Source organism: Leptonychotes weddellii, chromosome 4 (assembly GCF_054177405.1).
Source record: "Leptonychotes weddellii isolate Sample4059 chromosome 4, ASM5417740v2, whole genome shotgun sequence".
Taxonomy (NCBI): Eukaryota; Metazoa; Chordata; class Mammalia; order Carnivora; family Phocidae; genus Leptonychotes; species Leptonychotes weddellii.
In genome coordinates this window covers 37,332,287-37,358,240 of record NC_138372.1, presented here as the reverse complement: position 1 = coordinate 37,358,240, position 25,954 = coordinate 37,332,287, and the positions used below count along the sequence as shown (strand labels likewise).

At 36.1% G+C, this 25,954-nt stretch overlaps 1 protein-coding gene across 6 annotated transcripts in view; it reads left to right on the top strand.

Annotated features, from left to right (window-relative positions):
• The window catches only part of EPS15 (epidermal growth factor receptor pathway substrate 15), a 138,508-nt gene that overhangs the window by 103,839 nt on the left and 8,715 nt on the right, over nt 1-25,954 (top strand). For all 6 annotated transcript variants that reach the window (XM_081816902.1, XM_081816900.1, XM_081816899.1 and 3 more), the window contains 7 exons: nt 1,322-1,525; nt 3,531-3,647; nt 3,874-3,964; nt 6,846-6,881; nt 7,981-8,117; nt 12,184-12,250; nt 25,371-25,447. In XM_081816902.1, the coding sequence (XP_081673028.1) occupies nt 1,322-1,525; nt 3,531-3,647; nt 3,874-3,964; nt 6,846-6,881; nt 7,981-8,117; nt 12,184-12,250; nt 25,371-25,447 (729 nt within the window). The remainder of the gene's footprint in view (nt 1-1,321; nt 1,526-3,530; nt 3,648-3,873; nt 3,965-6,845; nt 6,882-7,980; nt 8,118-12,183; nt 12,251-25,370; nt 25,448-25,954) is intronic.

The window sequence follows — 25,954 nt, the reverse complement described above, 5'->3', positions numbered from 1 at the left end:
ACCCAGTCACCCCATCCCTCCCACCCCACCCCCCACTCCAACAACACTCTGTTTCCTGCGATTAAGAATTCCTCATATCAGTGAGATCATATGATACATGTCTTTCTCTGTTTGACTTATTTCACTCAACATAATACCCTCCATTTTCAAATATATCTTTGCTTAACTTAATCATCTGTGGAGATAGTTCTTACTTTATGGATTAAGAAATGAAGGCTTGGAAAGGTTACTTCGACTAAGATCACTTAACTAGAAGGTGACAGAGCTTGACTGACATCTGTTTTCCCAGTTCAATATAGTGTTCTTTTCCCAGGTTATGACCCTGAAAAGATCTGTGGTAAATTACAGATTCCAAAATGAGCAACTTAAAAACCTTATGCAGAAAATAAGATTAGGGGAACTGAGCCTTGATTTATGAAATGTCAGTAGGAAATTTTTATGTTTGCTAAAAACAAAAAACACAGCATGGTAATAAAGGGAATTCCAACGTAATGTAAAAAATATATTTTATGAAAACTGGGAACTATTCAGTAAAATTCCATTCATTACTCCTTTTCACTAGAAACATTTTCATTTTGCCCTCTCTTCAATTTCTTTGAGATATTTATTAATTTATTTTCTTTATTATAGATGTTTCTATCAATGAGCATCAATTTTTTCCTGCCTCTGCTCCCAGTGTTTTTCTTTTAATATATATTACAGTTTATTAAATTCTGCCTCTCTTTCCCACTATTGTTCCAGGAATATAAAGTCACTTGGATACTGGAATCCAAAATCCTTTGTCCTTTAACGTGTTTAGGATAGCTTAGATTTAGAGACCACTTCCTAGGGCTCTAGCCCATTAATAAATAATGCCAGAGCATAGGACAGTAGCTCATTTTACCTTAGTCTTCACTCCTCTCCTTCCCAATAGAAGTATGGATGGCTCCAAATCCTTGTGTGCTCTCCCTCAACTTCCTTTATGTTTCCCAAAGCTTCATCACAAAATCTTCTCTTGTTCTGTTACTTTGCTATCTTTTTCCCAATACCCTGATCCTTCTTCCAGTTATACCTAAAGGACACCAAAATGTAGATATTTGAATCAAAATTCTTGGAGCTTTCAAAAGATGTGCAAAAGCAAATCCATATATACTGGAATGTCAAGTCAAGAGAACTTACTAGGATGGATTACTGAAATCTCTCCAAGTCATGCTGCATTCCCAGAGGATTCTCTTAATGGAAGCAAATTTATTTTTGACTGAGTCTAAGGATGTAGCTATTTTTATGTTCCATGTCCTTCTAGTAATAAATTCTGTTCTGTATTTCTACTTTGTGTTGACAGATGCAAATGAAACTGATGGAAATGAAAGAGCTGGAGAACCGTAATAATCAGTTAAATTGGTGCAGTAGCCCACACAGCATTCTTGTAAATGGTGCTACAGATTATTGCAGCCTCAGCACCAGCAGCAGTGAAACAGCTAACCTTAATGAGCATGCTGAAGGCCAAGGCAACCTGGAGTCAGAGCCCATACACCAGGAGTCTCCAGTGAGTCTAATAGTTCTATAATCTTCATAATCAACTTCAGAAGAAAAAAAATTGATTCAGGTCAAAGTTTTTGTTGACATCATACTTAATATAAATATGGGACCTTGCCTCATCTGAGGACAGTTGATTTTTTTTCCCCCAGAGGGAGAGAGTAGGTACTGATCCAACAGTTCTGACACTTTTAACTAGTGTAAAAATGTAATTTTAACCAATCTATTTGTTATAAAGCGTGTTTTCAAAACAGTAGCTCTATAGATAGTAACTTTTAAAACATTTTTTTAAGTATTCTCACCCAATGCTGAAAGTAATTCTTTATTTCATAATGTTGAGGACATTTATTTACCAGTTATTTAGAGAGCACACAGCAGTGCTGCTATTATATGTGAGAGCCGCAGAGACAAAAAACTGTAACCCTGCCTTTAAGTAGCATGTAGTCTAGTGGTGTAACACTGTGTGAAAGGGCTGTGATATTCAGGTAGGCCAGCTTGGAGGGGGGCTCAAGACTGTATAGAGAAAGCTTTATAAGTGAGCTTCAAAGTAAGAAATGTTAAGCAAAGAAGAAGGTGGTATATTCCTGGCAGAGAAAACGGCATTGGCATAGGTATGAGATGGGAGAAACATGCGGCACAGGGTCACAAGAAGTTCTCGAAGGATATCTTGTGATGGTGGGGGGAGTATTGGTAGGAGATGAAGCTCTCTTATAGTGGCTCTCTGCATTACCTCTTACTTAAAATATAGATGGCTGCACCCCACTACAAACTTGCTGAACTAGAGTTTCTGGGATGGTACCAGGTACATATATTTTTACAAAAAATTCCTTGGGTGATTATGATGTGCACCTGGATAAAAATGACCACTTTTAGGTCAGAAAGGGACAGAGAGTAAGAAATTTGGATTCATTTTGAAGCATTGGGGGATTTATCTTACTGTAGTGAGTAGCCATTGAAGAATTTTAAGCAAGATGTGACCTAACTGCATTTACCTTTTAGAAAAATGTAGAAAATGAATTTGAGAGTGTGACTGGACACACAGAGATTTGTTAAGAGACTATTGGAGTGGTCTGTGTGAGATTGTTTTAGCCTAAACTTAAGCAGTAATAGGAGGGATAATGAAGAGAAGAATACAAGTTTGAGAAATACTAAAGACATAAAATTAACAGACTTGATTTGTATTTAGGTGTTGCAATCTTGGATACATTATACAATGTTCTTTTTAAGTGCAAAAGGTTATCCTTCAAAGACATAGGGTGGTATGAAATGGAGATTTCCTCTGCCACTTCTTAAGCCCTATTACCTACTCATCTAAATCCAGAAAACAAGGGAATGCCATCGAAGGACCTTTAACCAGAAGGATCATGATCAGATTCATATTTTAGATCTATTCCTTTAGCTACTATAAGAAGGATCAGTGGGAAGGGCACATATTGGAGGCAAGAAGGCAGTTGGAAGGTTACGCTGGATCAGAATGGTGATACTGTAAATGGATGATAGTGACAGTGAGGATAGAGAGGAATGGATTTGAGAAGGAGGTAGGAGGTGAACTCAGCAAGACTTGGAGGCTAGCTGGGAGATGACCAGAGAGAAGTGATAAAGTGGTTAAGTTTTCTGGCCTGAGTGACTTTGATGCTTGATGATACCGTTTTTCTAAGAAAGATTTTTTTTTTTTAAAGATTTTATTTATTTATTTATTTGACAGAGAGAGACACAGCGAGAGAGGGAACACAAGCAGGGGGAGTAGGAGAGGGAGAAGCAGGCTCCCCGGCGAGCAGGAGCCCGATGCGGGGCTCGATCCCAGGACCCTGGGATCATGACCTGAGCCGAAGGCAGATGGTTAACGACTGAGCCACCCAGGCGCCCCTCTAAGAAAGATTTTAAGAGAAGAACTCATTTAATGAATGCATTCTGCTTGTCTTCTGTATTTTTAGCAATTTTGGGTTATCCTTTGTCAGTTTCCTCTGCCAAGTAGAAAATACATTGTTAGTCCATGTAGCATTAATATTTTGTAGGCAAGAAGTAGTCCTGAAATACTGCCTTCTGGTGTGACTGATGATAATGAAGTGGCGACAACAGCTGTTAATGAGAAAGTTTGCCCTGAATTTAATAGTGACAGACATTCAAAAGAGGTAAAAATAATTTTATATGTAACTATTCTCATTACTGGTTTTCCTAGATGGGTTATACACTGTTTTAGGCTAAGGAAAGAAAAATGCATTAAGTGAACTTTATGACTACAGAAATGTTTGTTATATTACCATCCATTGATTTTTCAAAGCATGTTATTTTATTTTAAAATGTTACATCTTAAAACTGGTTCCTAAAAGAATACTTTTTAATTAAAATTATTTTTAGGGAGATCCATTTAATGTAGAATCAAGTTCACTGACAGATCCAGTTGCAGATACAAACTTGGATTTTTTCCAGTCTGATCCTTTTGTTGGCAGTAAGTACTCTTATTTTTATATTATGATTTACCAAAAAAAAGTCTTTTTAATGTAACTGTATAAGAATTAGGGCTCAGTTTTGAGATCCTACTCAAAGTAGAGGGATGTAGAGATATGATATGCTTATATTTGCTGGAATTTGTCCTCGTCAGGCAACTAACTCCTTGGACTAAGTGACTGATTATGTCTGAGGAGCCCCTCCTGATTAAGAGCATGCTTCTTCTTCAGAATAAGGACCAAAAGAAAGATATTATGGACCAGCAGAGGAGATTAGGTACTCTTAAGTCAACCAGCAATTTTTTACTAAAGTGCCAACACCCTGCTTTTAAAACAGTGGAATCTATAGCAGTTAGAACCTGGATCCCTGCCCTTAAGGGGCCTATAGTGTTGTTGAAGAAATATAAGTGTAATAAATTGAAATACCTGATGTCAATGTAAACTATGTTAAATACCACTGGTGTCAAAGCTCTTTTTGCATTTTATTTATTTCCAGATCTATTTGTGAAACTGGTCAGTTTACAAGTTTTATTTTTTTCTCCAAGTTTTTATTTAAATTCCAGTTAGTTAACATACAGTATAATATTGGTTTCACGTGTAAAATTTAGTGATTCATCACTTACATACAACACCTGGTGTTCATCACAAGTGCTCTCCTTAACACCCATCACTCATTGAACACTCCCCCCCCGCCCCAACCCACCTCCCCTCTCGTTACCATCAGTGTGTTCTCTATAGTTAAGAGTCTGTTTCTTGGTTTGCCTCTCTCTTTTCCCCCCCATGATCATTTGTTTTGTTTCTTAAATTCCACATATGAGTGAAATCATATGGTATTTGTCTTTCTCTGACTTATTTCCCTTAGCATAATACTCTCTAGCTCCATCCATGTTGTTGCAAATGAGAAGATTTCATTCTTTTTGCTGGCTGAGTAATATTCCACTACATATATATACACACACATATATTACATACATACAACCCACCTCTTCTGTATCCATTCATCAGTTGATGAATATTTGGTGTGTTTCCATAATTTGGCTGTTGTAGATAATGCTGCTGTAAACATAGGGGTGCATGTATCCCTTCGGATTAGTATTTTTGTATTCGTTGGGTAAATGTCTAGTAGTGCAGTTGCTGGATCCTAGGATAATTCTATTTTTAACTTTTTGAGGAACCTCCATACTGTTTTCCAGAGTGGCTGCACCAGTTTGCATTCCCACCAACAGTGCAAGAGGGTCCCTTTCTCTGCATCCATGCCAACACCTTTTGTTTCTTGTGTTGTTAATTTTAGCCATTCTGACAGGTGTGAGGTGGTATCTCATTGTAGTTTTGATTTGCATTTCCCTGATGAGTGATGTTGAACATCTTTTTATGTGTTTTTTGGCCATCTGTATATCTTCTTTGGAAAAATGTCTACTCATGTCTTTTGCCCACTTTTTTTTTTTTAAGATTTTATTTATTTGAGAGAGAGTACGAGTGGGACAAGCAGAGGGACAAGCAGACTCCCTACTGAGCATGGAGCCCGATGCGGGGCTTGATCCAGGACCCTGATATCATGACCTGAGCCAAAGTCGGATGCCTAACTGACTGAGCCACTCAGGAATCCCTGCCCACTTTTTAATTGGATTATTTGTTTTTTGGGTATTGAATTTTACAAGTTCTTTATATATTTTGGGTACTAACCCCTTATTTTTATGTCATTTGCAAATATCTTCTGTGGAGCATCTTTCTGTTTGCTTATTGGCCATTTGTATAACTTCTGTGGAGAAATATTGATTCAAATAACTTGCCCTTTTTTTATTGTTAGTCTTTTTATTGTTGACTTGTAAGAGTTCTTCATATATTCTGAATACAAGTCCCTAATCAAATATATGATTTCCAGAATATTTTCTTGTATTTTGTGTTGTCTTAATTTTGATGAAGTCCAGTTTATCTATCTTTTCTTTCGTCACTTGTGCTTTTGATGTCATGTCTAAGATCCAAAGTCATGAAGATTTACTCTTAGGTTTTCTTCTAAAAATTTTATAGTTTTAACTATTACATTTCAATCTTTGATCCATTTTTAGTTAATTTTGGAATATGGTATGAGATAGGGGTCCAGCTTTATTCTTTTGTATATGGATATCCAGTTGTCCCAGCACCATTTGTTGAAAAGATTATGTTTTCCCCATGGAATTGTCTTGACACTCTTGTGAAAAATCAAATGACCATAAATGTAAGGGTTTATTTCTGGACTCTAGTTCTAGAATTATTTATTAAAATAATTTTTTAGGCTCAGTGTCTTTGTTTCTGGAGTAGTGATGGAAATACCCATTCAGTATTCTTATGAAGAGTAGAGAATCTTGTTAGTAAAATTATTGCTGTTGTGCCTGTCTTTTCCCTTCTGTTTGTAACCTCAGCTTGTGATCAAGGGGTAAGTATAGTTGGCTCCAATTAAAATTTGCTTCTTTTGGGGCACCTGGGTGGCTCAGTTGGTTAAGCATCTGCCTTCCATAATCCGCTCAGGTTATGATCCCAGGGTCCTAGGATTGAGCCCCACATCGGGCTTCCCTGCTCAGTAGGAAGCCTGCTTCTCCCTCTGCCCCTCCCCCTGCTCATGCTCTCTTTCTCTCAAATAAATAAATTAAATCTTAAAAAAAAAACAGCAGTCATTAAAAAAATTGCTTCTTTTATGAGGTATGTTGATGTTCTGCCTTTACTCTCTATTATTTTAAATGTTTCCTACAGATGCATGGCATTTAGTGTTTTGTCTACTTTGAGGTAGAGCTAATGAAACAGACTGTGCTTTAAGAAACTTTGCTTCTGTTTAAAGTTACCTTTAAGTAATGGTGTCACAACAGTAAACATTATTATTGTGATTTCTGCTTATTTATTTTATCACAGGTGATCCTTTCAAGGATGATCCTTTTGGAAAAATTGGTACGTATATCATTGAGGTCCAACTTAGCTGTAATTTAATTCTGCTTAATTATAAACTTATGTTGTATTTAGAAATGAGAAATCAAAGTAAGGTAGTTATAGGAAGTGGGCTTCCTTTTTATTCAGTTTTTAAACTGATGTAAGGCGCCACTAAAATGTTGTATGTGCCTGGCATTTTCAGAGGGAAAGTGGTAGATTCTTGTGAATTTGCTTAATGAACCATTAGCTTTATTTATTTATTTATTTATTTTAAGATTTTATCCATTTATTTGAGAGAGAATGAGAGAGAGAGAGCCTGAGAGGGGGGAGGGTTAGAGGGACAAGCAGACTCCCCACTGAGCAGGGAGCCCAATGCGGGGACTTGATCCTGGGACTCCAGGATCATGACCTGAGCCAAAGGCAGTCGCCCAACCAAGCCACACAGGCACCCGTTAGCTTTATTTTTAAGAAAAATGACATTAGTGTTTATATTTTGATACTTTTAATAATACTTAGACTGATTTCTCCTTGGTAGCCAAGGATTAGATGCATATAGTGATCTATGCTACTATAGTGTTTAGAACATTTTGTTTTCCTAAGATTAGAGCATATGAATGGGGGGAAAGGAAACATCTTAAAGAATTACTAAATGTCAGGCTTTATAAGATAGTCTTTCCCTGGGATTTTACATTAGAATAAAGCAAATCTTGTGTACCATTTGTTACGCTTCCCAAACCTGTTCCAAATAAGTTTATTAGGTGAAAGACTTTTAACAAAATCACAAAGGAATTTGTGATTCCTCCTCCCCTAAAATTAGAATCACCAGCTTAGAAGAATTTTTAAACCTGGCATACAAGTAATCTTTGTGTAATAAGTATTGGAATGATTGATTTGCTTTGGGTGAATGATGAGCAAGTAGGAAAAAGAATATGAATTAAAGCTATTTTAGGTGCAACTGTCTATATTTCTTTATAATCAATAATCATAACGCCAAGTACCTTATTTAGATTCTGCAGAAGTTCAAAATGTCTTTTAATTAAGGCAGTTATCGTACCTTCAGGTGATAGGAAATTTAGTGTAGTAGTTTTTAGTCTTTAATATATGTGCTGTATTTTCTTAGATCCATTTGGAGGTGATCCTTTCAAAGGTTCAGATCCATTTGCATCTGACTGTTTCTTCAAGCAGTCTTCTGCTGACCCTTTTGCCACCTCAAGTACTGACCCTTTCAGTGCAGCCAGCAATAGCAGTAATACATCGGTAAGTGGGAGGGTTAAAAACTGTTAAATGGAGAACAAGCATCCTAAGTGAGTATCTTGAAATATAGTGTTGAAAGGATCCTCTTTTAGATTACTTCTGATGGGCTATGTAAAAATGTCAATCTCATCCAGTCCATCTAGTTTTTGTTTTTTTGTTCAGACTGGCATTTCACAGCTTTATCACTCCCTGTAATTGGCTGGAATAACTTATTTCATCTAAAAATCAAGTCCATCCTTAATAAGGATCAAATATTATCCCATTGGGGATATTTAAAATAAATGATTTGAAATCCATTAATAAATAAAGCTTTTCAGAAATGTGTGGTATGCATTATTGAAATAATAAAATAATAAAAATCAACCTTAAAATAGCATTGATGTTTTAGAAAGATAAAATCATTTATATTATAGACACATTTTATATATATTATATAACACATACGTGTTAATCTTGTAGAGAAATACAAATTCCTACTAAATGTCAGACTCTCTTGTAAATCTTCACAACCTGCAAAGTAGGTGTTGGTAGCCCTATTTTAACAGTAAGGACACTGGGACTTGGAAGTAACCAAGGTCATACAGCTAAGTGGCTTTAAAAAGAAAATATATTATGGCTTTTTAAACATACCCAAAATAGAGTCATATAATCAAATATTTTAAGAAACCTCCATGTATCCATTACCCAATTTAAATAATTATGAATGGTTTTGGAATTTGTTTTTATTTTTTATTTGGAGACTTATTTTTTTAAGCAGGGTGTTTCACCCAAAAAAGAACAATTGATTTGATGGGCATTTGGAGCAAAAATTTTGTCTTTTAATTCTCTTAGATTAAGAATACTCCCTTAAAAGAGGAATTGATTGTTTTAAAGTTGATAGATTTTGTATTCTTTAATTGCTTTCTTACTGTACTCAGTAAAGAGCTATTTGGCTAACAACTGGTATTTTCCATTGATGTAAAAGTGAGCAAGTGCCTCTGTAACTGAATATTTGTGGTTTCCACAGGCTACTGGATACTGTGTTTTCCTACAACACTTAGTTTGCAGTGTGGACCCATTTGCCAAATTCTTCTAAAATTGGCTGCGACCTGAATTTTTTTCCTCTTACCTTATTCTAGTCTCTTATTCTCTACTCTTATCATTAAAGAGCAAGAAAACCAAAGCAGCTCTTCCTAATTTAAAAATAAAACAGGTTTCTCCTATTCTTCTCCCCTGATGAAAATTTTCCACCATTTGCTCTATTTACTTTTTCTCTTCCCTCCCCAGTTTGTGAAAGCAATATTGCCCTTGCTGACTGCTCTTGATTTCTCCATTAAAAACAAAACAAAAAATCAAATTGGCAGTATAATAATAGCTTTGTTTATCTCATCTCTTCCATGTACCAGGCATGGTGCTAAGCTCTGTTCATGTGTTACCCATTTAATCTTCACACTATTCCTATGAAGCTCATGTTACCATCCTCATTTTTAAGATAAAGTAAATGAAGCTTAAAGAGGTTAAGTGATAGTAAGTAAGTGGTAGAACTGAATTCAAACCGTGGTCTATCTGACCAAAATCTAAGGTCTTCACCCCTATAGTCCAAGATTTAAACTTAATTCTTCCCAGCTACAGAGCCCTTGTGTTTTGTGATCTTCCTTCTTTTTAAACAGGCCTCTGATTATGTTTCTAGATCTCTCTCCCCAAAAGTCTTTCCTATTCCCTCAAGGCTAGTCTCTGCTCTCAGAGGGACATAATTTAAAAAACCAAAGTGAAACAAAACAACTGACATTTCTTACTCTCCTAGCTAGTGTATGGTAGCATTGTGTAGCTACTAAGTCATACAGTCAATGTGGGGGATAGATGACTGATGTTGAAGAGAGAGAATTTCAGTGATAAATTTGGCGACCTTGTAGGAGGATTTTGGAACATTAATTCTATAAAATACCACCTGAATTGTAGTTACGAAAATTCCTTTTATGTACTAAATTGCCTAATTATCAAACTGAACGTAACATAGAGTTTAATGGCCTCTTAATCCTTCATAGGCTACGCATTCATTCCGTCCTGTTCCCCTTGCTGTCTCAATGGTCTTTTAGGTGGTAGCACAGTGTATGAGGAAGGAATAGAAATTAAACCTGACACTTATGTAGGCCTGCTTTTTCTATTTCTCTCTGTGATGGCAAATAAAAATCTATAAGCTTTTGTTAAAAATCAGGCCTATTAGGTTGTTTTTCCCCTGAAAGTCAAGAGAAGAAGCAATAATAGTTGGTGACTTAAGTCAGTGACTATCTCTCACACTGGTGTTTTGACTATTATATTAGGAACCATGTGACTATACAGACCACCTTAATGTTTTTCTTTTATTTCTCTTTATTCATTCAATAGATATAATAAGAATATAAGCCATTATGCTAGTTTTATAATAATATCATTGGCATCAGTTAAAATAAGTACTATCATCCTCAGTTCTAAAAACTTCATTAGTATTAATTACATCTTTCTGATAGTAGTTTAAATGGGTTCTCTCGCTTTTTTTTTTTTTTTAAGATTTTATTTATTTCAGACAGAGAGAGAGCACAAGCTGGGGGGCAGGGTGAGGGGCAAAGGGAGAAGCAGACTCCCCGCTGAGCAGGGAGCCCAACGTGGGGCTTGATCCCAGGACCCTGGGATTATGACCTGAGCTGAAGGCAGATGCTTAACCGACTGAGCCACCCAGGCGTCCCTGGGTTCTCTTTTATAAAGAGAGAATGTACTACAAGTCCTGGTTAGCAATACTTTTCTCTTTTCAAATACATTTGTTTTATTTGGAAATTTATCAGTTGAGCTCTGTGATATCATTTGACATTCAATTGTAATAACCAAATTTCTTAATGATTAGAAATAGAGCCTGTAATACAGATGACATTGATAGCCATGAGTCAGAGGAGATAAATGTTCCCAAACCCTTTTCATGCCCCTTTCATCTAACTGTCTGCTAAGGCTTTCATTAGCTTCTTAACAAGGGCCTGATGCCAGAAAGAGAAGGTTCACTTTTCTTCCTAGATATATAATTTGTTTGACTATGATTAAAAACCAAAATAATTTAGGAAAACAGTTCTATAGCAGGAATCTCTGGCTTCTGGTAAAGTCCTCACTCTGTAGCCACTCACCCTTGCCACTTGGTCCAGATTCTTACATGGCTTATTATTGAAAGTAGCAGGATCTTATTAGCAGAGCTCCCTCCCTTCCTCTCTCCCTTCTTTCCTCCTCCTTTTCCTCCCCTCTTCCTCTCCCCACCCCCCTACCCCCGTCTTCCTCTGGTACATGTGTATGTTCCTCTGATGGGCAGAATGCTAGAATTATTTTTAGATAACTAGAAAATAAATCTAGCGTCTGATATTTAAGTACTAGGATATTTAAGAGTTAGAATAGTATGCGCCTAAAGGCAGCATGTCATCCTGGAATAGGAGAAGAACCTTAATGGAAAATCTAGTGAAATCCAAATTAAGTCTATAGTTTATAGTTTTGTACCAGTGTTAATTCCTTAGTTTTAATAGATGTGCCATGATTATATGAGGTTATGAGGTACTAACATTAGAGGAACCTGGGTGAAGGATATATGGGAACTCTCTGTATTATCTTTACAACTGTTCTAGAAATCTAAAATTACTTCCATGTAAAAAGTTAAAACAGTGTGTAACAAAATTATGAAGAAAAGAAAAAAGATGAATGCCACCAAAGTCAGGGTAATAATTACCTCTATAGAGGAGGGATGGGATTGTGTTTGGAGAGGGGCACGTGAAGACTGCTCAGGTGTTGGCAGTTTCTTGGAAGGTGATTACATAGGAATTCATTTGATAGTTACTTGTTAAACCATATATGTTTCATATACCATTTTGAATGTATATTATATTACTCAATAAAAGATTAGAAAATGATATGTGTCATTTCAGTTTAATAAGATTGCAAATCAGTAAGGGGAAGCATTTATTCCTAATGCCTTGTATTTCTTAATTAAGAGTTGGTAAAGAATATTTTCTTTGATGTGGCCATGAGGTTTCAGCTATGAAATATTGCCTCTCTTAGTCATGATTTTGTGTAATTTGTTTAGGTAGAAACATTGAAGCACAATGATCCTTTTGCTCCTGGTGGAATAGTTGTTGCAGCAAGTGATTCAGGTAAGGAAATAATTGATCAGTTTCTTTGAACAGTCAGTATGACTCTTTAAGCTTCTTTTTCTGGTCTCCAAATATATTTGTCCTATTTACTTACGTAAGGCTGTAAAATTATTGCATAGTTATAGCCAATTGTAATCTACCAGTAATAATGGTGGCAAGTGTTGGCATATCACTTTCTACTTTTCTTATCATTTATTTATCTCATTTATTATTCATGTTAAAGATCTTACTAGATGGGAGTGGGAGACAGGCTTCCAGTTATGGAATGAGTAAGTCATGGGAATGAAAGGTACAGCATAGGAAATACAGTCAATGGTATTATAAAATAGTGTTATATGGGGACAGATGGTAGCTGTGCTCATGGCGAGCATAGCATAATATATAAACTTGTCAAATCACTATGTTGTACACCTGAAACTAATGTAACATTGTGTGTCAGCTATACTTCATTAAAAAAAAAACTTACTAGAATATGTACTCTAGCCAGTAAAACCAATATAATTTTTTTTTTTCCTTAATAAAAGGCAGCGTTGGCAGTTTCAAAGTCAGCAATGACTCTTATAGATCTTGGCCTAAAATGAAAAATTGCTTCCAGTAGGTAATGATAATAGCTTTACAAATAGTGGATAAGATCTTTAATAATACAGAGAAAATCGAAATGTTACTCTAGCATCCAGTCTTCATGCTTTATTTATGGCAGCTAATTTTCCATTTTATCCTTTTAAGTAATATTTCCATTTTAAAGATCAGGAAACTGAGGACCAGAACTTTAAGTAACTTGATCAAGATTATATAGTTCACTAGATTTGAACCAGGTAAAGCCAGGATTCAAAACAAAGTCTGACAAAGACTAAAAGTTTCTGCAGCTTTCTCACTACTCATTTAAAAATAAAACAGAGCAACTATTGTGTAGGAGAGCAGGGAATTAGAGGGAAGTGGACTCAAACCTGTAAATACCTCAAGTATCATGCTGATACAGGATTCCTTATTTTTCCAGATGAAAATAAGGTGAGTTATTCAGTACACAAATTTGCTGATGTGACAAATTTGCTGATGTGCTGAAGTTGAGGATCATGAGCATAGAGAAAGATTAGTAGAAATGCCTTCACAATTTAGATTTCTGGTATTGTACAAATTAAAACAAGATGAGATTTAGCAGTGTGTGTTGTTTTCAGGTTGAAATTTAACTTCCAAAATGAGTAACAAAAAGGAATTGAATATAAAAAGCAGATATGTAGAAAACAAGATTTAATGTAGTGCTGGGTATTGATTTAAACCAAAACTTAGAATAACAGCAAATAAGATTTCTAAAAGGCTTATTGTAGTAACAGTGGTTAAATTAATATATTTTTAAAATACATGTGCTTCTTTTAGACTCTCATTGAGCTGATGAATTAATATATAGCTAGGGATATTGTATGATTAGAAAGGATAACCTAAGAAAATGAAAAGTTAATATATTTATACACGTGACCCTTGAACGATATGGGGGTTAGGGATGCTGACCCTCCCCCCACATGCAGTTGCATATCTGCATATAGCCTTTGACTCCCCAAAACCTTTATTAATATCCTACTGTTGACTGGCAGCCTTAGCAATAACGTAACCAGGCAATTAACACATATTTTGTATGTTACATATATTCTTACAATAAAGTAAGCTAGAGAAAAGAAAATGTTATTGAGAAAATCATAAGGAAAATACATTGACAGTACTGTGCTGCATTTATTGAAAAAATCTGCATATTAGTGAATCCACACACTTCACACCCATGTTGTTCAAGGGTCAACTGTAATTAACTCTTGACTGAAATGGTAATTGCCATAAAGTTCATTAAAGCTGCAAAAATTTAAAGGAAAGGGAGATCACCTCCATTTAGGGTAAGTCATGAATGGTTTCAAAGCAGAAGGTAGCTTTTGTTGTGCAACCATCACAAATCCAGTTTATCTACTTTTTCTTTTTTTGCCTATGCTTTTAGTGTCATTCCAAAAAAGTATAGCTAAATCCAATATCATGAGGGTTTTCCCCATGTTTTCTTCTTCTAAGAGTTTTATAGCTTTAGCTCTTACGTTTAGGTCTTTGATGCATTTTGCGTTAATTTTTGTATTTGTTGTAAGAGTCTGACTTCATTCTTTTAGAGTGGATTTTCAATTTTCCCAGTACCATTTGTTGAAAGGACTTGACCTTTCCCCATTGAATGGTCTTGGTATCGTTGTAGAAAATCATTTGACTGGGGCGCCTGGGTGGCTCAGTAGTTAAGTGTCTGCCTTCGGCTCAGGTCATGATCCCAGCGTCCTGGGATTGAGCCCCACATCGGGCTCTCTGCTCCGCGGGAAGCCTGCTTCTCCCTCTCCCATTCCCCCTGCTTGTGTTCCCTCTCTCGCTGTGTCTCTCTCTCTCAAATAAATAAATAAATTCTTAAAAAAAAAAAAAAAAGAAAGAAAATCATTTGACTGTATATGCAAGGGTTTATTTCTGGACTCACTCTTCTGTTCCGCTGGTGTAAATGTCTATCTTTGATACCTGTAACTTTGTTATTCTTTTTCGGGTTCCCTTGAGATTCCATATGAATTTTAGTATGAATTTTCTATTTCTGCAAAAAAATATCATTGGGATTTTGATACGGTTGCTTTGAATCTGTAGATTGCTTTGGTTAGTATTAACATCTTAACATTTTCCAATCCATGAAGTGGGCTGTCTTTCCATTTAATTGTATCTTCTTTAATTTCTTTCAGAATGTTTTATAGTGGTCAGCATACATGCCTTCCTTGGTTAATTCTTGAGTATTTTATTCTTTTTCATGCTATTGTAAATGAAATTGTTATCATCTTAATTTCCTTTTCAGATTGTTCATTGTTAATATATAGACATGCTACTGATTTTTGTACATTGATTTTGTATCCTCCTACTTTGCTGTTTATTCTAAACCGGTGTTTATGTGGAATTTTACGGTTTTCTACATGTGAGGTCATGTTGTATGCAGCAGAGATAATTTTACTTCTTTCTTTCCAATTTGAATGCCTTTTTTTTTCCTTGCCTAGTTACTCTGGGTAGGACTTCTGTGATGAATTGAAGTAGTGAAAGTGGGCGTCCTTGTCTTGTTACTGATTTTTGAGAAAAAATTTCAATCTCTCACCATTGAATAAGATGTTCACTGTTGGCTTTTCATATGTGGCTTTTACTATGTTGAAGTAGTTTCTTTTTCTAGTTTTCCAAGTGTTTTTATCATGACAGGATGTTGAATTTTGTCAGATGCTTTTTCTGCATCAATTAAGAGGCTAATGTGGGTTTTTTTTTTTCCTTTATTCTGTTAATGGGGTGTATTATATTGATTGATTTTCATATGTTAAACCATCCTTACATACAAATGAGCACCTGTATCTTCCTAGTCTGCCATTTAGCTTGCATCTTGATTTGAATGAGAATCTTAGAAGCAAAAACTTTTTTAAAAAAGATTTATTTATTTGAGAGAGAGAAGGTGTGCATGCACATGCACAAGTGGGGGAGGGGCAGAGGGAGAGAATCTTCTAGCGGACTCTCTGCTGAGTGGAGCCCCATGTGGGGCTCAGTCTCACGACCCTGAGATCATGACCTGAGCTGAAACCAAGAGTTGGTCACTCAACCAACTGAGCCACCCAGGCGCCCCCCAAAAACTCTTTTGAATTGGATGGGCTACATATTAGTGTGTCCGGGGCAGAGTTACACAGACCTTCCACAGATTCAGAAATACCAGAGGTCTAAACTTTCTTTTCCTTTTTTTTTTTTTTAAGCCATACACATAAGGTCATCCAAACTTCGCTTTTGCATTTTCCTCATTTAATCTTTACAATGGTTATAGAGACAGGTACCGTTCGTTCTCATTTTAAGGATGACAAAAATGAGACTTAGGTCAAGCAATTTGCCCAAGGCTGTAGTAGTTGTTGCCGTGCTCAGTGTCCAATCCATGTCTTATTTCAGAGCTCATTCCTTTTTTTTTTTTTTTAAAGATTTATTTATTTATTTTTATTTGAGAGAGAGAGAATGAGAGAGAGCGAGTACATGAGAAGGGGGAGGGTCAGAGGGAGAAGCAGACTCCCCGCCGAGCAGGGAGCCTGATGCGGGACTCGATCCCGGGACTCCAGGATCATGACCTGAGCCGAAGGCAGTCGCCCAACCAACTGAGCCACCCAGGCGCCCCCAGAGCTCATTCTATAGTCACTTCATTATGGTGCCTCTGCCTTATCTTCTCATCCAATCCTGACAATATAAAAATGGTAGTAGGGCGATGCCACAGATTTTTTTTTCTGTCAAACTTAATATTGCTGCCTTTTTTAGAGCTGGAAAGAATCTTACACATGCTATGGGCCAGAGTTTTCGTATTATTTTTCACAAAACTAGCTTCCAGAGAGGTCTTCAGAGAGTTGGCAAATTATTGTTTCATATTTTTTAAGTGTCTTTAAATTTTTAAAAACTGCAATTTAATTAAATGTATGCATTCATAAATGTTACAAACCATATTAACATTGTAGTGCATTGGTGCTTTAACGTACTCTCAGGTTAAGTGGTTTTTGTGCAAACCTCTGGATAAAAATTATTTTAAACTACTCAGATTGCAAGACTCTTGTTTAAAAATGTGTATAACGACTTCTTTGGGTGAATTGTTTTTCAAATAGAGCAATCAAAACCAACCGCAGAAATAAGTTCAACTCCTGACTTTAAACATTTGTGTTAATAAAAATTGCTTTGTTTTCACTGTCATTGTGATAAGTAAAAAATATAAATTCGAACTTAAGATGATTTTAGAGTTAAGGTGCCTAGGTGGCTCAGTCTGTTGGGCAGCTGGTTCTTGGCTTCAGCTCAGGTCATGATCTCAGGGTCCTGGGATTAAGCCCTGTGTTGGGCTCCATGTTCAGCAGGGAGTCTGCTTGAGGATTCTCTCTCTCCCTCTCCCTTTGCCCCTCTCCCCAGCTCTCTCTCTCTCTCTCTTAAATAAATAAATCTTAAAATGATTTTAGAGTTAATTTTTAAAATCCCATTTATTTGTTTCATATATTGGAATTTCATTTAAAATTTGAAAACTGTTATCAAGCCTGATTTCCTAATATATGAAAGGAAAAGCTAAGCCCCAGAGGCACTTACCAGTTTGCTTCTCAATCCATGCCCATTGATTTTCCTCTGTGTTATCCTGCCTCTTCACTTATCTACTATGTAAGTGAGAAAAAAGAAAAAGAAAAAAAGAAATCCTTGGGAACCCAAAATTTCATAAAGGGTACTGGGAGTATAGGGAATATAATCAGATGAAAAATGTTAAAAAATTAAAAGCATTTTAGTAAGAAACTTGTAGAAGATCCATGAAAGGCTCTTGGGGATTGGTGGAGATAATTCAACCTTACTATAGTAGCTCTTGAATATTTCAACAATGAAAATAATTAGGAGTGGGTAATTTGAAACAATCACAAGCAGTAACTTTGGAAATCATCAAGTATAGTAGCTTTTTGGTCTGAGGACCCCTTTACACTTTTAAAAATTAATGAAGACCCTCAAAGAGGGTTATATCTATCAGTATTTACCATATTAGAAATTGAAACTAAGAAACTAAAAATTTTTTTAGTCAATTAAAGGCAATGATAATAAACCCATTACATATAAACATAAATAACATATTTCTTTAAGAAAACTCCAAACCAAAAAAAAAAAAAAGAAAATTGTGACAAGAGTAGCATTATTCATGCATTTTTGCAAAGCTCTTTAAATGTTTGCCTTATAAAAAAGAAGATAGCTGGATTCTCATATCTACTTCTGCATTCAATCTCTTGCACTGTATTGTTTTGCTTGAAGTATGTGAAATGAAAAAGATCTGCTCTCACACAGATATGTAGTAGAGGGGTATTTCAGTAACCTTTTTAGGTAATTTTGGATATTCTTCTTTGATACTATACCAAATTTCAACATATTTTAGTTTCTTTAAAGTTAGTTGCAATGTGGTACGTGAAACCATATCAGTGACCTTTTCATGCTCTCTTACATGAAAATCCATTGGTTTTTCTTGCACTTTGAATGAATTTTTTACCTATATATGATTTTGTAATTTGCATTGATCGTTTTGGAAATATTGGTTCACTGCTGACACATTTCATTATAAATATTTTAAAAATTATATTTATTAATATCACCATCCATCTTATCAGAGTCTTTAAATATTGGTATAGTGTTAAGATTATGGGACAGATACAGCTTTCTAAGATTCTGATTTTTACTTGAAAGCTTGAATTTTTACCACCAGCAACAAATACTATCAGTTGTTTTCTTTAAAGTGACAGCCTCACTGTTTGTTTTGGAGGAAATGTTGCCAAATACCCAAATCTGAATAACCATTGTTTAGCTGTTACTTCTTTCAAGTAAAAAGGGCATTCCGTGAAAAAAGCAGCTAGTTCAACTTGTTTTGCACACCATCATGCAAGTGCTTTTCCTCCAGATAACTATCATACTTTCCTACTCAACAGAAGTGCTTTGTGTATATTTCCCATTTGTTACTCAGAATTTTAAAAAGATGTGTACCTAGAGGCACCTGGGTGGCTCAGTAGGTTAAGCATCCATCGTTGGTTTCAGTTCAGATTGTGATCCTTAGGGTCATGAAATCAAGCCCCAACTTGGGCTCTGCGCTCAGTGCAATCTGCTTGAGATTCTCTCTCCCTCTCTTTCTGCTCTCTCCATTTGTGTTCTCTTTCTCTCTAAAATAAATAAATAAATCTTAAAGAAAAAAAGATGTGTACCTAAGGATCATGACTTATTAAAACTAATAATTTTTATCAATTCATCAAGGACAGACATTTTTTTTTTAAGATTTTATTTATTTATTTGGCACAGAGAGAGAGAGGGACCGTGAGAGAGGGAACACAAGCAGGGGGAGTGGGAGAGGGAGAAGCAAGCTTCCCGCCGAGCAGGGAGCCCGATGCGGGGCTCGATCCCAGGACCCTGGGATCATGACCTGAGCCGAAGGCAGATGCTTAACCGATGAGCCACCCAGGCGCCCCAAGGACAGACATTTTTAAACACAACTGGCCTTTTTTCCCCCCTGCCAAGTTTGTGATGGTGCTACTACTGCCCTGATTCGCTGTAAGACACTAGCAGTTCTATCTACATTGTTGCAACATTAAGAAATATAAATAACATCTTAATATTCAAAATAATTTTGACCTTACAGATCTCCGTAAAGAGGTCTTGGGGACCTCCAGGTCCATGGACCACACCTTGAGAACTTCTGATCTAATATGAACTAAAAGATTTTTCCTGTTGCCCTGGTCTCTGTTCCCTCAGGACAGCTTGCTCCCAGGAGGTATCTGGGACAGATATCTCCTTTTATTCAAACAAAACAGGATCAAGAGAATAATCTCAATGTCCTGGAGAAAAAACTGAAGAGTGGAGGCTATCTTTTTAGTTATGTATTAGCCTAGTGCTTCTGCTCTTCTCACACTACACACTTTTTATGGTAGTGATGTCTAGTTCTGTGCCTTCAACTACAACCTGTTTCTTAATGACTTCTTGATTTAGTCTTCCAGTGTTGAACTCTCTCCTGAACCTCCAGTACCTTCAGGTTATCTGCTGGATATTTCCCCTTAGGTGCCAAGCTCAACAGTGCTTAAAATTGAAATAATCATCTTTTCCAGTTAGTCTCTCCTTTAAAGTATTAGTATTTCTACTTTCTGTATTAATGATACTATTAGCCAATCATCTTAGACTTCTTCTCTGCCATACCTCACCTCCAATAAATTGCCAAGTTCTGTTGTTTTACCCCCAAATAGACCCTGATTGTTCCTTCTTATACTCAGTTTTGTTTGGACCGCCATTTTGTTTTATCTGGACTGTGGTATTAAATTGCCTTCATTCTCTCTACTTGCCAATCTGTCATCTACATGACTGCCAGAATTGTCTTTTTTAACATTTGATCATGTTACTAACCACAAATCTAAGTCACTAGCCCTGTGTTCCACACATATGTGTGTGTATAATTTTTTAGTTATTTATATTAGTTAATATAATGTTTAATATATATCTATATTATATTTATATTATATGTATATATATTTAATGGTCTTTTACTTAATGTGTCACAGGTATATGTCTGAAAGTAAAGTTGTCCACTTGATGAAATAAAAAACATTACTAAACATCTTCTGGACATTCCATCCCTGTTAATAGTATTACCATCTACTCAGTTGCCCAAGCAGAGATTTGGGAGTCATCCTAAGTTGTATCCCTACTTTCCCACCCCAGAGCTTCTGGGACATAGCAGAGTCTTATCAGTTGAATGCTGAAGAAATGAATAAATGATTTGTCTCCAATCTGCTACATTATCGTAAGATTTTGAATTGAATGGAAGCATAAACAGTCTAGAGGGGGGGTTGTCATCATTAGGACATGGGTGTTTGAAGCCAACAGCCTGAACTTACTCAGATAAAATGCTAATTCCTTAGGTTTTCTTAGTCTCCGTTTCCTAAACAATAAAATGAGGTTAATAATTATACTTCATGGGTTTGTTTGGTAGATTAAATGAGATAATGTATGTTAAAGTATTTATTGTGATACCTATCACAGTAAATGGTAGCTGCTATTACTCTTATTACTACTATTTTTTAGTTTAATGGTTTCTAAATCCTGACTAATGTTACTTGGAATATACTCTTTGATAGTTCCAAGGCAAATAGGGATGAGAGAGAGAAAATGAGAATGAGAATTGTTGCCAACTCTCTTTTCCTGGAAAGGATTCTTTCCAGTCTAAGATTGTTTTCTCTTCTTTTTAGTTTTTAAATCCTTTTGTTTGTGAAATGAAAGATGGACTCCTTTTTTAAGTTCTTTTTAAGTTAAGCAAATCTCTGTATGTTGTTGTTTTCTCTATGTGTGTTGGTTTTAATATATTTATTTAGTTTGCTAAAAATAAAATCCCAACATCTGGAAACCACTGAGACTCAGAGAGGTGGCATTATACACCCAAGGTCACAAACAGGACTTTTGTCCTCTTACACTCCAATATCCCTCTTCTTTTTCACCAAGAAATAAAGTGTTTAGCCAGAAAAAAAGATTAATCCTGCAGAACAGGAAAAATAGAAGCTTTCAAAATAAACTAAAAACCTAAGGGTAAATTTTTGTTCTTAAAAATTAAATGATAAATCACCCCTACTTCTAAAATTTGGTGATTATGATAGAGATAGAAGGACATCAGATATTTTTAATATTTTGACTCACAGTGGGGTCTTTTTAGCATTTACTCCTTGTGAGTAGACACGTTGCAGACTAAAAGAATACTAAAGAGGGTGGGGCGCCTGGGTGGCTCAGTTGGTTAAGCGACTGCCTTCGGCTCAGGTCATGATCCTGGAGTCCCGGGATCGAGTCCCGCATCGGGCTCCCTGCTCGGCAGGGAGTCTGCTTCTCCCTCTGACCCTCCTCCCTCTCATGCTCTCTGTCTCTCATTCTCTCTCTCGCAAATAAATAAAAAATTAAAAAAAAATAATAAAATAAAATAGAGTCTCCTTATTCTTAAAAAAAAAAAAAGAATACTAAAGAAAGCAAATGCAGGTTACTCAGTTTCTACATATACTTTATTTTGTCTTGTAAGAGTTCTTTTTCCACTTCATTATAGATGGGATTAGTTCTGGTGCCAGAAGATTTTTTGCATGGAATATTTTACTAACTCCTAACTGAGGAAATGAGAAGTCTTTCCAACTCTTAATTAAAGCTTTATAACATCCTGAGGATTTAGAGGGGAACTTGTGGTCTCCCCAGAGCATCTTTGACTCTAGAGGCAGTAAAATGCCACGTAGGTCTTCATTTTTACAGGCAATGACTCAGGCTAAGCATACAGATGTTCATATGTTTTATTATTCTTAGCCTCTGCCTTCTTTCATGTTTCTTCTCTAATTTTCTCTATTTCCACAAACCACAGGCCATGACTGTCTCTTCAAGGCCACTTATTTTTTGCCTGGAAAAATGTGTGTGCATGAGCAGGTGTGTATTTGTATATTTGTGTATAGTGTGTATATGTTTCTCTCTTCTCCCACCTCCTTTCTGTCCACAAGAAAGTAAAACCCTTTTTGGAAAGTCTTCTTGGCCTCTTTCACATAAATCTAGCTGTTGCTTTTCCTTTACTCTCTTTGAACTTTAATACTTAGTGTGTAGCAGTTGTATACATATGTATCACTCAAACCATGAGTTCCTTGAAGGTAGGTGTTGTGTCTTATTCTCCTCTAAATCCCCAGTACCTAGCCTTGATGCTTAGTAAATGTGAGTGGATGAGTGGGTCAGTGAGTGAGTGAGTGAATGATTTGGAGACCAGCTTGAGAAAATGGATTCTTTATTAATGACCAACACCTCAGATTATTCATTGAGTATCTCTTAAAGGTTTTCTGAGTTTGAACTTGATTATCTGATGACTTGTGCATGGGTCATGGAAAAAAAAAATTTCTTCCTTTTCCCAGGATTCTCTTGTTAGATACCTGTTCTTGGTTATTATTTGTGAGCCTTAAAACTGGTTTCCCTTATTCCTTGTTGGTCAGCTGGTTATGCTAAGAAGTATTATGGTATCTGTTTGGAAGATCCTTAATAAGTAGACAGTTTCTGTCCCCCTTTTCTCTCAGTATTTTCAGTGAATATGAGCATCTTCTATTTATCAGACCTTTTTCTAGGCCTTGACGATACAGTAGTGAACAAAGCGAGTTCTCGTCTTTATAGGGTTTATATGGGAAAGATAGGCAATAAACAAATACGTAATATGTCAAGTACTGATGAATGCTATGAATTAAATCGGGATAAGGGGATTAAAAATGATATGCCTAAAATGTAGCTTTAAAGGAAAAAAATACCAGGAAAAAAAGCTGTTAAAGAAGCATGCTAAAATAATTGATAAGGGTTATTTCTGATAATGAAATTATAGATGATTTTTTAAATTATGCTTTTATGTAATTTTCCGAAGTGTTCATCACCTTTATTCTTGGGGAGGAGAGGGTGCCAGTGAGATCACATTTGCATTTAAAGCTTCATTCTGATGGTCTATAGCTTCTGTGTGATCAAGAGGAAGAAAGCCACCTACTGATTCCTCTCTGAATATTTCTGGGAATCCGCAGCACATGGTCTGGAAAAGTTCATACCCAGTGAGTCCTTCCAGTCTCTGGACAGGCCTTTACTTCATATCAGTCATGATCAATATCTGAGGAGGTGGTTGCCAAAGTCTTAATTCCCCAATTTGGGCAAAAGTCCTTTGTCATTCATCCAGGACACATTCCCCACTGTTTGGACCAATGCCGAATAGGTCGTTTTTTTCTGATGAAGAAAGTGTAGAAAAACTCTAGTAAAACTATAAGTAGCATATTCTTTATATACAAATGTCATGTATTTTATTAATGTATTTCACAGTGTATACTTAACATTTCAGTCAAACTTGACCTAACTCAACACTGTTGCCCTGAGCGTTATAACTTCTTGTAAAGGCTGTGGCAGAGAAAAAGCATGATCATAGCAGATTTTTTAGTTCCCTCCAGTGAAAGGAGCCAACTCCTTTTCCCTCATCACCTTTCTACCAGTCAGGAGAACATCTGCACCCTGGTTGTGCCTCAGCTGCTTGTGGCATCAGGAATTACAAGGCGCAGAGAAGGAGAAAGAAAGGAAAGTCTAAAACAACACCCATGACTAGGCTGGGCCCCAGGCTGTGGGACTTAGATATGTAGTTATAAAAAAGCATCTTTTATGGCTAATGCCGTAGAGTTTCTTATAACTCTGGACTTTCAACATCCTCTTCAGGCTCAGAGTTGTTGGTCTATCCCTAAAGGGCTAATTTTCTTTATGCTTCTTCCTACCCTCTTTACCTGCTTCCTCCACCTCATGACTGTCTTGGTGACAAAGCAAGCAAAAGTAATATATACCTTCTTGCCCCTCTTCAGTTTATGTCCATGGTATACTGATTTTTAGAGGTAAAGACACACTTTACACATTTAAATGGGTATGTGGGCACACTTTTGTTTTAAGACTGATTTGATGTAAAGATGACGATTTGAGGGAGAACAAGGAAAAATTTTCAGTGCCTCTTTGCTCTTTCTTACCCTGTCTCTTGGCAATTCTCTTTCCCTTCCTTCCTTTGTTTCTTTCTATTTTCCTATATCAAGTTACAATTCCTATAAACATTCTTAGCCTTTATGCCTGAATAGGTGAAACCTATCTCAAAGTAGATCCGTTTATTCCAGCCAAAAATGTTAATCCATTTGTAAGTGCAGTGTGATGGAACAGATAACTTCTCATGCCTGGGAGCAGGTTAAATAATTACTTTTGCAGTTACTGTTCCCTCTGCCTGGAATATCTTTATCTTTCCCACCTCGATCTGTTCCTTATTTAAAAGACCTAGCTCAAATGTAATAGTTTCTTTGATACATTTTCTGATTCTCCCAGTTAGTGACTCCTACTGTGGGGTTTTCATACCTCTCTAATAGCTCATTTAAGATTGTTTTATTATTGTTTTTTACATGTGTCTCATTAGACTGTGAGATTTGGGGGCTAGGAACTGTCTTTTCTTATTTTCTTAGATCTGATATTCAAGAAATGTTTTTGACCATTCTTCTTGGATAAGCCTTATTCACTGTTTTTAAGGACTTTACAATCTAATGTGATATATCAATCACAGATAATCATAGTACAAACTAGAATGCAGTCACTGCCACAAAGAAGAAAGAAATCACTGCTTGCTATGGGAATTAGAGGTTTTCCCAGGCTTAGTGGATGAGGTGACATTTAAAATGCACCCTGAAGGATAAGTGTGAAATGTGGAATTAATGGAATCTACCTTCTCTTACTTCCTGATAGCTTTATTAGAAATAGTTTCAGTGCATGGGAACTATATTACTTGACATGTATTCCAAAGCCTTAAACCTAGAGTTAGTTTTCTTGTTTTTCATCTGAAATAATTCATCAGTTGATTTATACAAAAGAGTGTATTGTGTGTGTGTCGGGGGGTAGGTATCAATTTGTTCACTGGATTTAAGTCATAAATTCAGGAATGATATTTAGGATTAGATCTTTTTCATCTGTCTGAACGTTAACCAACCAAAAAAGGACATGAAATTTTGATGCCTATTGCACTGATTTTCTTTATTCATTTTAGCCACAGATCCCTTTGCTTCTGTTTTTGGAAGTGAATCATTTGAAGATGGATTTGCTGACTTCAGCACATTGTCAAAGGTAATCTGCAGTGATTAGTGGGAAGTTTCCACCAATGGAGCAGTCCTTCCTTCCAATTATGTAACCCTGTCACAGACATCTCAACTTGATTTCAATGTTGATTTCAGATAGAAATGATAGATGTAATTCAAGTAGACATATTTCCATACATAAGGACTACGGTGATGGTACAGGTAATTATAATTTTCTACTGACAGGTTAACTCAACAACTTCATTTTAAGAGTCTTCTGCCTTTTTAAACATATTTCTTCCAGTTGAACTAATTTATCCCTTGTTGACTGGGTCAGTAGATGTAAAATTTGGGCATTCATGCCATCTTCTCTGCATTGATTACTTCATTTTGTGTTCTGAGGCTGTTAGGGTTAGTTTTTTTTTTTGTTTTTTTTTAAGATTTTATTTATTGGGCGCCTGGGTGGCTCAGTTGGTTAAGCAACTGCCTTCGGCTCAGGTCATGATCCTGGAGTCCCGGGATCGAGTCCCGCATCGGGCTCCCTGCTCGGCAGGGA